Below are 16570 nucleotides of genomic sequence, written 5' to 3' on the forward strand. Positions count from 1 at the left end.
TATCCACTAAGAACTACCTAGAAATCGTAGTAACTTCTTATTTTAGGCCTCCTTAGGTCCACATACTGTTTATTCTAGCTAAAATTAGCATACATAGGATAGGCAATTTATTAGCTCCATTAATATGGGGAAAGGTGGAGAAGTGGGACAGTCAATGTAAGCAAAGTACATTTTCACATGGCAGTTAGTTCATGATAGGAAAGATAATTCTACTGTTGTAAACTACCTTGAGTTTACACACTTAAGATATATGAACAGGCTATGTAGCTTCAGTCAATCGCTAATTTAAAAATAAAAATCTGCTTTATTTAAGAGAATGAAGGCCTCTTTATTATTGATACTTCAAAAAATGGCCCCAAATACAACCTTTTGGAAAATAGTCTGTACTAAATAAGAAATGAAAGAAAAGATAGTCTTAAATTTGCTATCCAAAGCATTGCCTAGATCATCCGGTGTCTGTAAAACAGAGTGGTGGAGCTTCTCATCCAATTGCAGGTCCTTTTGTTCATTGTGATCTGCACTCAAAGTAGCAGGTGATGGAGTCTGGGACCGTGATCCAAGAGCAGACTGAACTGGTGAAGCACTTTCAGAACCTGTGAAAGAATTTTAACTATCAGAATAAAATGAATAGTTATATAATATTTATTCTGATTTGTAAACAATCAACATGCTTTTTAACACTGATCTAAGGATAAAAGTACTTAGTAATGATAATAGGTAAATATTTATCAAAATACAGTATCTTAAGATGGTATTCATTATATTGAATTAACAAATTTTAATTAAGCTACTTTAAAAGTTATAAATATAATTGAGATATTTAATTGTGAATGTTTTAACAGCGGCTAGAATTGTATTTGCTAAAAATTGGAAAAAAGAGAAAATACCTACTGATGATGAAGTTATTAAGAAAATTATGGAATGTGCTGAAATGAATAAATTGACATTTGAAATTAGAGAACAGGAAGACAAACAATACTATCTGATATGGGATTTGTTTTATCAATGGCTAGATTCCAATGATGCCCTTGACGTGATGTCCTGGTGCCTGGAGGCTGTGCGAATCTGGATGGGGAGAAACAAGCTCAGATTCAACCCTTCCAAGACCGAGTGGCTGTGGTTCCCGGCGTCCTGGTATAGTCAGCTGGTTCCATCACTGACTATTGGGGGTGAGATCTTGGCCCCCTCAGAGAGGGCTCGCAACTTGGGTGTTTCCTGGATACACAGCTGTCTTTGGAAGATCATATGATGGCCGTGGCCAGGGGAACTTTTTATCAGGTTCGCCTAATACGCCAGTTGCGTCCCTTTCTGGACCAGGATGCCTTGCGCACGGTCACTCATGCCCTCGTCCTGTCCCGTCTGGACTACTGTAACACTCTCTACATGGGGCTCCCCTTGAAGAGCACTCGGAGGCTCCAACTGGTCCAGAATGCGGCCGCACGGGTGATTATGGGGCGACACGGTGCACCCATGTAACACCTTTCCTGTGCAAGCTGCACTGGCTCCTGGTGGTCTTCCAGGTGCGATTCAAGGTGTTGGTCACCACCTTTAAAGCGCTCCATAGCTTAGGATCTGGGTATATATGAGATCGCCTTCTGCCACCGATAGCCTCCCACCGGCCAATACGCTCCCACAGAGAGGGGCTCCTCAGGGTGCCGTCGGCCAAAAAATGTCGACTGGTGACACCCAGGGGGAGAGCCTTCTCTGTGGGGGCACCAGCCTTCTGGAATGAGCTGCCCCTAGAGGTTCGTATGATCCCCGACCTGCGTACCTTTCGCCGCGCCCTTAAGACTCTTTTGTTCCAACAGGCCGGGCTGGCTTAATATGAATTTTAAATTGGGTGTTTGTTAGCTTTTAACTTTGTGGGCCAAATTTTATATATTTGTTTTAAATTGTTTTTAAATTTTGTGAGTTTATATGTGTTTTAATATGGCTGTATACCGCCCTGAGTCCTTTGGGAGAAGGGCGGTATAGAAGTTCAATAAAATCAAATCAAAATCAAATCAATAATAAAGCATGGAGATGAAGTATGAAATATGAAATTAAGGTAATGATAAAATATATGAAATGTTTTTTTATGGGAAATAAGCCTTTGTTAAATAATTGCTAAATGAGAATAATAATATAAAGGGATATATAAAATTGTCAAATAAGAGAAATTAAATAATTTGTAACCTTAGATATGGGATTAAGCACAAAAGAATCTTAACCGATCGACACACTTTCTGTGATGTATTGAATGATGGTTGTTTGTATGTTTTGTTATGTTTAAAAATAAAATAAAAATAAAAAAAAAGTTAAAAATATTTTATTTTTCACTGATAATTTTCTATACTTCTGTACATTTAAGATTCTTAAAATTAAAAGAAACAAAACAAAGGAAATATAGAGAAAAACAAATCAAACTATGGTAATGTTCAAGTAAGATCACGGGTGATAGTGATGTGTGTTGAGGGAGGATTCCCCTCTTGAAGGTGTGCTCATTTGGGATTTTCAGACCTGATCCAAATAACTGATGGTCTGACATACAGGATTGGTCATACTTTGGATCTGGTCTTCCTCTTGCAGCAATAGCAATGGGATCTGAAGTTGGGAGAAGATTTCCATTATTCCCCTATCATGGACAGATTATTTTTTTACCTTTTTTAAAAACCTTTTTTTTACCTAGGCCTGCTCCCTGCTTTAAGTGGGAATGGGATGGGGAATTGCATCCATTCTTGTTCTGTTTATCTTCTCAGAAGCCTTCTGTATTCTTCTGTACTGTCTCTAAGAGTTAGATGCTAGAATATAGTATTATGTGAATTCTCCTCCTTCCACTGAGATCAGTTCCAGTTACTGTTGATGGGGGGTAGGGAAAGGGAAGGGTTCTGCCTTAGAGATCCTCTTGACTGGAGTGCCTCAGGGCTCAATACTCTTGCTATGTCCATTTAATATCTATACGAAGCCTTTGAGTGAGGTCATTCGATGGCCCAGAGTGAGCTGTCATCAATAAGCTGACAATACTCAGCTGTATATCTCTGCTCCAGGCCAACCAACTGATGCTTCTGTCAGTGCCTGGAGGTTATGGAATGGAATGGGGGCATTCTGGATGGGGAAAACAGATTTCAACTCAAGCCTAGCAGTATGAAGTGGCTTTGGATTTTTAGGAATTCTCAGTCCTTAGTTCTAGATGGGGTTATACTATCACAGGTAGAATGGCTGTGCAATTTAGGGGTCCTTCTGCACTTGGGGCTCTTGTTTAAAGAGCACTTGTGGCCAGAGGATGCTTTGCTTTATGCTATTCCTTAATTGTACCCTTTCCTTGATCAGGAGGCGCTATATATGATCATTCATGCTTTGGCTACCTCCCAAATAGATTACTGCACTCTATATTGATCTTCCCTTGAAAAATATCTGGATGCTTCAGTTAATTCAGAATGCAGCAATAGGGCAAATATAGATATGCCTCATTATCTCCATATTGCACCTGGGCTTTAAGAGCTACACTACATCCTAATTTGCTTCTGAGTGCAACTGAAAGTGCTTATTACTACCTATGAAGTCCTACATAGCATGAGGTCAGGGTATTTGAGAGACTACCTTAGTCCCATAGTATTCTACTTATCCCATGATGTTAGGTAGGCGGGAAATATTGTTGGTCACACCAATTAGGGATTGTCATCTAGCAGGACACAGGAGTGCCTTTTCCATACTGGTGCCTACACACATGCTGCCTGAGATGAACGTGGCCCCAGCTCTGTTCACTTTTCAGAAAGCCTTGATGATCTGGCTATTTTTCTAGGCATGGGAGCTGCGAATGTAATTTTTTTTTTAAAAAAAATGTGAGCCAAAATACACCTACCAAATGAGTAGATGGCTAGAGGAAAACTGAACTACAGCTTTTCAGGATGCTGAAAAGCTTGTTTCATTTGGAATGGTATCCTCCATGTCCAAGCAATTCTTAATCAAATTAATAATATGCAAAATAAGAAACCTGTTATCGTTCTGTTTAGGCACTCTTAATTTGCCATGGAGTAGAATTAAACATATGGTAAGTGGATTTTAATCCACAAAAGCACATACAGCTTTTCTTGAATTTGCTTTAATTTTGCTGTAATAAAATGACTATTTAGAAAATGGTTAAACAAAATATCTTAAAAGTTAAATAGAGACCGCTATAGGATGGGAGGGTGATAGAAGCATCTACATTAGATTCCCCCCCAACCCTTTTATTTCACCTGTAATTGTAGCTGCTTCGGCAGACAGTGCTTGTTGATTGAGACTGCTCGTTTCAGAGTCAATGTGGAGGGTAGTCAAACTAGCCACTTCTTGTTCTTCAGCACTCTGCTGAGGGCCGGAACCTGTATCAGATTCAGCAGATGTTGTTGTGCCACCTTCAGGACATAAACTGAAATCTAAAAAAAACAAAAGCCATTATTCAGACCTAAGTTAAAAACATAGCCATTACCATTATAAAAACAGCTAGCATTGAAGCTTTCACAGAAATAGTCTATTTTTGTTTTATGTTTGCTGTAATGTTATTAAGGTGTACAGTCAAGGGTAACTGCCAAAGAACTGTTATCTATATTTGAAGATATGGTATATATTAGACAAAGGAACAAAAAAGATTGCATTTGAGTTCTAGAAATAACATTTATTTTTCCTGGAAAACAATAAGCTGAAACTAACTTTTTTGGAAATGTGCTCTTACTTGCAGTTTTTATTTCTGAAGTGTTTTGTCACTGCCTCCTTCTGAGCACTGTGAAAGAGCAACTGGCTCTTTCAACTTTACTAATATTAACCTATTCAAATTTAGATTTACACCCAAATCTATTGCTACGTTGATGGAAAAGACTTTCAAACAGCAGACGCTTACAGGAACTGAATAGGGGAAGAAGATGGTTATCAACAATTTGCCCTTTCTGCAGCAACCTACACCTTACCCATCTGCTCTGGATGATTGAGGCCATTCTTTGGAAACATGGGAGATAGGAATATAGATATGTAGGAGATTGCCTGCAGGGGAAATAAAAGAATTTTGCCCCCCTCCACATTTCACAGTTACAAGCTTCCACTTGACTGAAAGTTGTCCTGTCCATGAAGCGATACCAATCAAACAGCACTTGAATTTTCTCTTTAAAACTCCTTATTATATAATTGTATATAAGATTAAGTGAGGATATACTTGCTTTCAAATTTATGGCCATCATACTGGAATGCACTGAAGGAATCAGAGTGGCTATCAGAACTGACAAGGTCACTGCTGCCTGCACTGGCAGGAGACGTCCATTCAGAAGGTACACCGGGATCATCAACAGGACGCATTTGATTCTGCTTGTTCAGTATATCAGGAAGATCTTTTGGTACTTCTAAACTTCCTGGACTGCTTCCTCTTCTTGCCACATTCTAATTGAAATAATATTTCAGGTAATTTAAGAAAAAATATAGTCAGAAATGACAAGAATCTTACAATTATCAGTTTTTAAAGAAGGGAAAATTGACACACTATGACCCCAAACCATCCCTACAAGAACTTTCTCTCATAAACCCATAGAGTTGGAAAGAACCACAGGGGTCATCTATCCAATCCTCTGCTTAGTGCAGGATCCACTAAGACATATCTGAGATAACTATCCAGCCTCTGTCGGAAAGGAGAACTCACCTCCGCATATGGTAGTGTGTTCTACTGGTTGATAATTGTACTGTCTGGAGGTTCTTTGTGATGTCTAGCCTGAACCTCCTGCCTTGTACCTGTAATCCACTGGTTCTTATTCTGGTCTGAGGCAATGAAATCTAAGACTACTCTCTGTTCTATGTGACAGCCTTTCAAATAGTTAAAGACTATCATATTTTCCTCGATCAACTTTTCTGTAGGCTAAACACAATCAAGATACTTTTGACTGGTTAATTAATTAATTAATTGAGATTTATATAGCTGCTCATCTCCCCCCCAAAGGATACTCTGGGTGATGCACAACAATAAAATGGTTTCCAGGTCCCTTGTCGTTTTCTTGAAATTATCACTATCCTTTTTGAATATGGAGCCCAGAAGTGGACACAGTACTCTAAATGGACCATTCATAATTCCATGAGGTATTCTATGCTCCTATTAATGCATTTCATGGAAGCATTTCCCTTTTTTAGAGGCTGCATCTCTTTGCTGGCTCATGTTTCAACTGTGGTTGATAAGAAGAACCAGATCTTTTTCACATGTAGTTCAGCTAAACCGTGTCTTTGCCATCCTATATTTGTGTCTTTCATTTTTCCTAACCAGATGCAGAAGTTTATATTTTTGCCTATTAAATTTTATCCTGTTCATTTTAGTCCACCATTCAAACCTGATCAGAGCTTTTAAGATATGAACCATTTCTGCCACTTTTCTGTCACCTATAAGGGACTTTCAAATTCCTCATCAAAGTCATTGATAAAATCATGAATGATACCGGGCCCAGAAGAGAACTGTGTGATACTCAGCAGTTTCCTGGAACCAATTAACAAGCATTCCTTGGGAGTATTCATTCTAACAAGTAGGAGTCTATTTAGCCCATATTTTACCATTTTACTAAGGAAAATATTATGAGGTATTTTGTTGAAACCTTTGCTGAGGTCCAGGTACATAATGTATATGGCATTTTTACTAGTACGGTAACTCCATCAAAGAAAGGTTAGTCTGGCATGATTTTATTTGCAACAAACCCATGCTGACTCCTATTAATTGTACCATATCTATTCAAATGCTCACATACATGCTGTTTAATAATAGCAATAACAATGCCTGGCATAGACATCACACACATAGGTCTGAAGCATTCTGGATGCTCCTCCTTTCATTTTTTGAAGACAGGGACTTTTGTTTTCCTCCAATCTTTTGTCCCAAAGGTGTTTTTTCAAAAGGCAACCGGACTTTGCTTGAAGACATTTGCTTCTCATCCAAAAAGCTTCTTCAGTTATCATCTGAAGAAGCTTCTTGGATGAGACATGAAACATCTTCAAGCAAAAACAAAGGAAGTCCAGCTGGCCCTTTTCAGTATTCTAGGATATAATCCATTTCTGGTCTGAATTCATTTAAATTAGCCAATGTAGCTTGAAGTATCTATGCCTCAATTTCCTCCTTTCTCCAGTGGGTAGAAAAATGATCAGTGAGACTCCCATTCTCTTCTGATGCAAAATAGGAGATAAGAGATTCTACCTTTTCATCACACAATCAACTATGATCAATTCATCATTTTCTGCTTACGACTGATCTATAGGATCTTTGGTTTTCTTTTTATTTATGATATAATCTGCAGTTAGCTGTTTGTTTGCTTCTGGTATCTCTCACAAATCCTGCTCATTTAAAACTTGGCCCACAATTACTACAATTTTGTATACCTTGTATTCTTCATTTAGTCATATGTTCATTCTTTCATACTCCTCTTTCTTTTCAGCATTTTAGAGAGATCGCATAAATCCATTTTGGCCTCTTTATATTGCTCTTATTTTTCCATCTTTGCTGCCACAGATTAACACAATTCTTTTCTTTTCCTAAATCATCTTTAAAGTGCTACTTTTGCAATCAATTTCTCCCTGTTCATGTAGAATAGGTTTGGGATAGCTGACACTCTTATTTTTTGTTCTACCTTCTGATAAATAAAGATCTCAGTGAGAGAAGATAAGATCTAACCTAAGTTGGACCTCTGACTTATTAGAATCCCATCATAGGTAAAGATAATCAAAATTCTCTATTATTACTACCATTTGTACTACATTGTATTAGTACTACCATTACTACCATATTCCTTGTAAGATTGGTCAACTGATGGCAAAAATTTTCATCCATATCTTCTGACTGCGAGGTTGCTTATGATAGTACCACTTTCATTTCTCTCTTTTTTCCAATCCAAACACTTTCAATAGCATTTGATGATACCTGAATTTCTCTGCAAGCATGTTTTCTTTGCATAACAATGCAACATCCCCCTTCTTTGTGGGGAGATGTTCTTTTCAACATGTTGCAGCTTTTTATTGTTATGTGTCAATCATGAATATCACATCACCAAAATTTCATTATATACATCGCATCACATTTGTCTTCCTGAATCAGGATCTCTAGTTCTCCCTATTTATTTCCCAGCCCATTAGCATTTGCAGTTAAAATTAATTATGCAACTCAATCATAATCATAATTGTATCTGATACTTTAAGATAAAAGAAAAATCTAAAAGCTTACCAAAGAGCTACCACTGCGTAGTCTTTCAGCTATAAACTCATCCATGAGGTCAGGAATATTTGCATTACTACTGCCATTATCATTACCAAGAGAGATCTGCTTTTGGCTCATATCCTCCCTATTGGCTAAAAGCAAATGAATGACTGTATATAGTAAAAAAACCTTTTTCAACAAGAAATACTTTTAAAAATTACAAAATAAGTTAGACAATACAAATATTTACTGAACATGCAGTTAAAATATGTTCTTTAAAAACAGATTTAGTTATAAGAATTAGTACAGCTGTTCCACCTATTAAACTATCCCATCCCATCACCACTGAGCAAGTGTTAGTCAATCTCCAGTGTGACCTTGAAAAAAGCAAGAAAGCTTACAGATAAGCACTATTAAAGTTGTTAATGATTACTTCACTCCTTCATATCACTGAATGTATAATACTCTAGAGCTATGCGAATGTGTGCTAATGAAAACAGGTAGGTTGACATTATATGGATTATTTAGAGTACATTGAATTAAATGTTTCACTGCATATTCAAAATACAGCATTGAGAATGAAAAATTGTATAGTTAAAAAATGGAATATAGTTGCTGATCAATATTGCAAAGCATTACACTGTTACTCATCCTATTGTATTTTGTTATTTTAACCTTGAAGGTTCAAAATGTTCTGGTTTATTTTCATTAATTAAATCTTGTCTCTCCCAAAAAAGAGTAAATGTGCTACTCTGAGATACAAATTTGATTTTGATATTACACTTTCAAGGCAATAAAGTTTAAAAACTCTCTCTAAATATTCCTAGTATTCAAGCTAAACATCTTCAACAAGGAGATGCATTAAATATAATAAAATAAATCAATCTGAAATAATTTGTTGCATTATTGACTAATTTGTTATGATATGCTAACAAAGACTGCCCTCAGATGGCATTAACATCTCAATGCAGGATGCATTACAGAACATTCTGTTAATCATGCCAGCATACAATGTACGGGGGGGAAAAAACACCAAAATCCTACCTCACTGCTGAAAATGAATGTAATTCTGATTATTTTTTAAAAAGTTACTTAGCATGTCAACTAAGATGGTGATATTAGAATGACAGCCAGCCTTGTCCATTTTTATTAGTACATAGAGGCCTCACAGTTAGCTCAAGAAGAACTATCATGGTTCCTTTATGCACTTCTGTGATTCCAGAAAACAAAAGCAGTGATAGATGTTGCCATGAAAGTGAGGCATCCATTTCAGTGAATGCACCAAGAAAGCGCTAAAGCATATTTTGAAACTGCTCAAATAAAATGTCAAAATCCACACTGGACTGTTATGATGAAGTAATCCAAACATCTGTTTTAAATTTTTGTTTTCAGGAGGAGGAGGAGGAGGAGGAGGAGGAACCTAATTGCATCTGCAATTAGTTCAAATACAAGTGATAACTAAGGAGTAAGTGATAACTAAGGAGAAGTACTAGAGATATCACACCTACAGTTTCTATTAGAAACCAAATATATGCCAATTGTATCTAAATGGTTGGATTCCAGGATATGCCAGGAAAAGCATGGCAAAGATACAATCTATTTGTAGATTTACTGTCTCTTCCTCTTCCCTACCTTGAGTGTTCAGCAGCAAAGTGATTCATTAAATGTTTTTTAAAAAAGATAATTAGTAATTTATAGTTCGCACATTTAACTTACACTTGGGGGGAAAAATTCAGCTGGCCATTGCGCATGCAAAACCAAACAAGAAAAAGCACTGATCACCCCAAAGCCTTTTGATTGCTTTGTAACAGCTTGCTTTAGGTGCATAAAGCCAAACTGATGCTGCCTTTTCTCCTTTTGTGCGCTGCACAGTATTAGTGCTCACCTGCAGCTTTCTTTCCAAAATAGCCCATTACATGACTGTACAGATCCCTCAGTGGAGCCTCTGCTGGCACTCTGCTCTGCCTCTGTGGGGAAACATTTGCCTTCGGCTTCGAAAGAGCATGTACAACAGATTTATACACACCACCCAGGGAGCCCTGCTGTTGTCCCGACTCCTGACTTGATGGTTTAGGTGGGCTACGATTAGACATTTGATTTATTCCAACACTTTCCTTCTGCAGCGGGAATGCTGGAACATCTCCTGATTCTTTATTCTGCTTACTATTAGCAGACGTTGCACTGACTGCATCTAGGTGCCTATAGATTCCAGGTCTGACCAGCACAGTCCCAGAGGATGAGCTGGTAGTTGTGTTTGTGCATGTACTTGTATTGCTGCTGCTGCTGCTGCTATTGATCCCACTACTGAAACCACTGAGTTTACGTAGTCTTGCTTTCCATGGGGCCTCTTTGTTTTCTAGAGGATTATAAAACTGAACACATTCAGTAGATGGCCTAAAAGTAACATGGACACTGTTTCGCTTTTTAGTTGCTATTTTCATGATTTTAGCCTTATGAGTTACTGTTTCAGATATACTTCTCTTAGTTGGTGTCACTTTGCTCATGCCTGTAAGTTGAAGCATTTCAGGGTTAACTAAGGCTTTATGTGGCATTTTCTTTGCATGCATAACATTTGTGTTGGTTATTTTTTCATTAAAGAGGGCACTTTTATGTTTTTCAGCTAACACTGTTTCCACAGATACATCTACATCAGTGGCAATTTGTCTGTACAAGTATCTCTTCCTTTCCTTGTCAATAGGGATACTTGACCTGGGATCAAGCAGATTTTGGGTGTGTTTATCAATATTTAATTGTTTAGCATTATCAGCTTGGTTTCTTGTAGAAGTATCTACTTGTGTAGGTGCAATATTACTTATAAAGCCAGTTTGATTTTGTTCCAATTGTAGTTCTGTATTATTGGTATTTTCTGCAACAACAGTACTACTTGCAACAGTCTGGTCTGTACACTCTACTTCATCCAATGGCAAGTTATCACTCCTACTTATTCCTGCAACAAATTCATGAGGAGAAGACTCATGCTTATCTATCTCAATGCTACTGAAAAATTCTTCTTTTTCTTTAAGATATTCTCTCAGAGATGAAAGAAGATCATCTTCACCTTCAAGGTCAACATACTCGTTTTGTTCAAAGGCTGCATCTGCAAGTTCTACTGGGCCTACCAACTGACAAAGATGATCATAAATACTATCCCCAACTTCCAGAGAGGACTCTCTGCTATTTGTATCGGTAATGTGACTTTCAGTGGATCTACATATTGAAGAGGCCTCTGTGGAACTCTGTAAGCTTGGAGCATGATGAGATGAACCGTCAATGACAGGAACTGCACCTTTGACTCGCTCAACAGTGAATGGTTCCAGTATATCAGATGTGCTGCTACTTCTTGGAAGTGGCTGCTCCTCATTCAGTGCATCAAAAACTTCACTAGGAGTTTCTTCGCTCTGTGAAAAATGTCTGATGCGAGGTGGACGTGGGAGGATTTGAGCATCATCAATGTCTGCAGAAAAAGTATGCATTTAGTATATATTATATCCATATTTTTATTTTCCTAGTATTTAATTGTTCAGTACAACAATACAGCATTTAAAAAGGTTCCCAAAATGCTTTGTTAAGTAAAATGAAATACTGTTTTTTGAAGTTTTATTACACATCTGTATTCATATACAAAATGCATACAATGTGCATCATCAGGATACTTTTAAAATGTTAACGTTCATAGAAATAAACAGCAAAGTAATAGGAGATTTGGAAACACTGTTAAAACTAGGGCTGTGCCAATGAATTATTAAATACCAATTTAATTCAGGGACTCAAAACAATTATTTAATTATTTGCCTATTTAGAGGAAATGCAATGCAACAATTGACAGTCTGTCATAATTTAGATGGCTCTATATATAGGGTAAGATAAACAAACAAAAACTCCTAATGTGCAAATCTATACGAATAGAAATACAAAACACAAATATAAAAATGAAAGGGTTATGCTCTTTTTAAATATTGCTTCAAATTATTATAATCATGCATAATAGAACACTATCTTTTCTCCCACTTCTCATGTTTGCTTAAAAATATGCACATACAAAATACTTTTCAGCCTCTAATCAGACCCTTCAAAAACAGCCTATATTCCCCTAAACATACAAAAACTAGTTTTTAATAAAAATAGTAAATAAACACAACATAGTATTTCAGAAGCCTAACAAATTGAACTTATACCCTATGTGAATTTGATAATAATTTTACTTTTTTTTCTTTCTCAATTTCCAAAATTGTATCTTGACCATAACAAGACAGCTGGTTATTCCCTGCAGGTAAATGAGATCAGCACTTCTAATACAGAATTAGTCTTTGCTGTTAGATCAGTCCAAATATATGAAGACGAACAGAAAATTAATAAGCACTGAATAGCAAAAGCAAAGTTGTTCATACTTTTCTGTGCCAATATTTACTGCATAGGAGCTTAACTCTAATGACCAGCACAGAGGTTAATGAAAACAATTATAACTGCCTATTAGAAATTTTTCCAAGGGGATCTAATACAAAGAAGAGATATTTTAAAGTATTATATCTGGCCATAGAAGCATGTCTGCAGCTTTTAAGGGGCAGTGAGATAAGTTGAGATATATTATGAAGTGTTCTCATAGTGATTTAGTTATTTCATTTCAACAATGTTTTCAAATTCTACATTTTATTATTATTCCCTTTTAAACTTCTTCTTTTTGTTAGTTTGGTGTAGGTAGTTTTATAAATATTTAGCTTTAATACTATTACCCTAGTCTGGTTGTAGGGCATCTTAAGTATTTCACCAAAAACGGGATGTATATAAATGTATATATAATTATACATTTTTTAAAAAAAAGCTAAATAAATATTCAAATCAGTGTTTTAATCAATTTATAGACAAATATTCATCAAGAACAAGGCTGTTTTATTATGTAACATAAATTTTATGTTTAGTGTCTCACACCTCTAATATCCTCCCAGCTGAGGTTAAGCAACAATATAATTGATAGACATGGACTGTAAAAATGATTTTGATTAGATTAGTTGTTCTAGGAAGAAGTTCTAAGTCTATATCAGGAATATGCAGATCATAAATGGCAAATTAATGGCCCCATAGTAATCTAGTTAATCATAGACTAGATTAATGCTCCTCTTCATGCAGCAGCAGACAGCACTATATAAATATGGAAACTGGGTTCCGATAGTTACTATGAATTCTATTCAGCTTTAAAACACTTCAGTATACAGTATGTGACTGCTGGGAATGCAAGTCATAACGTGTTCTAAGTGATTGTATATATTTGTAATTTTTTTAATATTGTGGAAACAACTCTAGTGGAATATCGTAAACTGTATGTTGTGCAATCAAGCAAATGAAGCAGATATTATACATTCCAGATCATATTTTATAATACATAGAAAATAAATTCAATAATGAGAAATAGGTTCATTCCAAACAAAAGCCCTTCAGAAACTATTGTCTATTATATCTATAATAGAACAAAAAAAGAGGATTAAAAAAACCCCAACTATGAGAAGAAATTTTCAGCAAACGTAACATTTGTGTCATCTCCTCTGAGCTCAAAAATTCAGCAAGTTTAGACCTGGTTAATACCTGCATGGGTGAATCTTGGGGAATTCCAAAGATGCAGGTTAGACTAAGAAGGAAGAAAAAACCTTCCTGGAAGAAAAGCAACAACAAATCAGTTCTGCACTGTTGCTAGGAAAACTATATAGTGACAGGAGGAACAAAGGTCAACGTGGAGTCTTTAGCTTTCTTAATGAAAGAAGAATATAGATTCCCCACCCCCCAAATTATGCCAAGTCAATTTCTTTTAATCATCACTGACTAATAAGAATTCTGACACTCAGTAAGTTTACAAGCAATACATTTTCTTTTAATATATTTTTCTTTCTTCCACATACCTTTACTTCTAAACTGTAGCTAGAAATTGTGGGTAATCAATCACAGATATAAATATGGGACAGAACAGAAAAGGAAGTTCAAGTCCCCAAATCCAAAGTACTCCCAGCAAAAAAGCATACTGCAGTTCAAAACTAGCCAGATAAATACAATAAAAGAGAATAAATACAAGTTAAGCAGACCCACAAATTGAACACTCAAGTAATCTGACAGAAAGAGAATATGCTAGGACAGCTAAGTCCTCTTTTCCTATTATAAAAAGCAACTTACTAAACCTAACCATATAAATCTCACCCAAACATAATATATTGTATTGTGTAAAAGTATCTCCCTGTTGGCAGGCAGAAGTCTTTGAGTATGCAATCACTGCAAAAAGCTTCTGTGTCAGGGTTCCAAGTAACACCCCTAATGAAAGAACATTCCGAGGCTTTTGTTTCCTCAAAGTTCCATTTTATTAGAGATGTCATATTGGCACACCTGGGAAAACCCGAATCTGAAAGCTTCCAGGTTTTCCCCACCCAAAGGAAAGTTCAAGTGCCTGCCCAGCACCCACATGTCCATCAACAGTGTTTGGTCTAATCCAAACACCGTGCCAACTGGAGATCCCTCCCAGTTCCAGCCATCCAGGTGCAGGGCAAGATGTCCTTGACTCTCTGAGAAAGGAATGTTATTATGACTATATATCACCCCTCCCAGTTTCCCACAGTAGTAAATGTGTCAGGCCTGAAGATCCAACAAAAAAGATGGCTTCTAGGCCTGACATTCTGTCTCCTTAGAGAGAAGGAGCAAGTTTATTTTTTCTAAGGGCAAAGTAGCTGCCCTGGCAGACATGGGAGAGATAGAGAACCCTCCAGGGTTCTAAGGGAAAGAGGTTATCACTGTAAGAAAGATAAGTGAGGCTTTCCTTGAAGATTAAAGACCTATAATTTTGGATTAAAGATATGCCTCTAGGAGGGAGGGGACCCCTGATTCAATTAATAGAAGCGCAGGTAGATAGGAGTATCTATAGCACATGATCTTAGGACATAAACTGTATAGAAGTACAAGGAACAACATCTTGGAGACAGTTTTTTCTCTGTAAGTCAAAGAAAGAATAGAGTTCTATAAAAAGAGTTCATAAATGGAACAATCTCTTCCACAGAATCATTGTGGCTATAGCAAGAAACCATTTTAGAAAGTATATTATTTTCAAATTTGGTGCTTAGGATCTAGCTTGGGACATGGTTATGAAACTAATTAGAAACAGTGATGATAATACTATTACATTCAATGAGGTAAAGACTGACATTTTTGAAAAAGGCAACATGATCAAATTTGAATTCAAAAAAGGAGTAAAGTTCCAGAAAATAGGAGATAAGAAGATCAAGACTCTAGAATGCATGGAGATTATTCAACATTACAGTGGTAGAGATGCTCACTTTGTAGCTTAAGCCATGAAAGATGGCATGAGGTACAGAATACGAGAGGCTAATAAGCAAAACCAGAAAAACTATTTGTTACATTTACAAAGGTAATTAAAAGTTTGTGACTCCTTTTGAATGATCAATATTTCTGCATAAATATAACATAAAATATGCTTTATTCTCTACACAAGCCTTAAAACTAGATAAAGAGAACTCAATTAAACAAATGAATCCAAAAAAATATACTTTTTCATTTATTTATTGAGGAAATAATCCAAAGCTATTTATTTGTGTGTTGCACAAGTATGTCAACCACACATACATTTCATGTGACATAGATTAGGATAAAAGAAACTGAATGGCCCACAGTTACCCAGTGAGCTTCTGTTGCTAAGCGTAGACTTGAAAATTAGTGTTCCTCATGCCAGTCCAACAAGTTACTATCAATTGAGAATCAGTGTAATACAGAGGCAAGAAAGAATCCTTTATAAAATAGAAGTCTTGCCAAAAAATGAAAATAACTTAAACTTATCAAAAGAAATATAAACAGTTGAAAAAAAGACTGAAAAGCACAGAGATTCAAAAGACAAGCAATGTAGGATGTTGGACATTAGACACAAGGCTCTAATACTGTAGTAATACTAACCGTAAAATTGTTGTTTTTTTCAAAAAGGGAATTAAGAGAAATGTCACAATTAGAATTAACAAGGATTTTTAATCAACTAAATGGAGAAATTGTTGGCATTGTGACAAAAATATACATCACATAAAATAAGCAATAGCACTTAAACTTGTATATTGTCCCATAGTGCTTTACAGCCCTCTCTGAATGGTTTACAATGTCAGTATATCGAACCCAACAATTTGGGTAATTTTACTGACCTTGGAAAGATGGAAGGCTGAGTTAACCCTGAGTCCCATTAGGATTGGAACTCCTGGCTGTGAGACCAGTTTGCCTGCAGTATTGCAATATATATTAATTCTTGTTGAAAAGGAGTCAGAGTGATTTCTGCAAGGGTAATTCTTGCCTCATTAACCTTTTGTTTGCTTAATCTTTAGTAGATTTTTTTTAAAAAGAATCTGATAAAATACCTCACCAAATGCTCCTGAATAAACCTAT

General features: G+C 36.3%; 1 protein-coding gene across 2 annotated transcripts in view; it reads right to left on the bottom strand.

Moving 5' to 3' along the window:
* Window positions 1-16570, bottom strand: part of RALGAPA1 (Ral GTPase activating protein catalytic subunit alpha 1) — a 123609-nt gene that overhangs the window by 66432 nt on the left and 40607 nt on the right. Inside the window, exons 17-21 of one of the 2 annotated variants that reach the window (XM_070940525.1) lie at window positions 11448-11615; window positions 8189-8313; window positions 5169-5385; window positions 4218-4394; window positions 441-593 (exon numbers count right to left, since the gene is read on the bottom strand). In XM_070940525.1, coding sequence (XP_070796626.1) covers window positions 441-593; window positions 4218-4394; window positions 5169-5385; window positions 8189-8313; window positions 11448-11615 — 840 coding nt within the window. Of the gene's footprint in view, window positions 1-440; window positions 594-4217; window positions 4395-5168; window positions 5386-8188; window positions 8314-10046; window positions 11616-16570 lie in introns of both variants that reach the window. The other variant, XM_070940535.1, reaches the window with a different exon arrangement.

This window comes from Pituophis catenifer, unplaced genomic scaffold (assembly GCF_029215685.1).
Source record: "Pituophis catenifer annectens isolate HBS135680 unplaced genomic scaffold, rPitCat1.0.hap2 SCAF_1, whole genome shotgun sequence".
In the NCBI taxonomy this organism is placed as follows: domain Eukaryota; kingdom Metazoa; phylum Chordata; class Lepidosauria; order Squamata; family Colubridae; genus Pituophis; species Pituophis catenifer.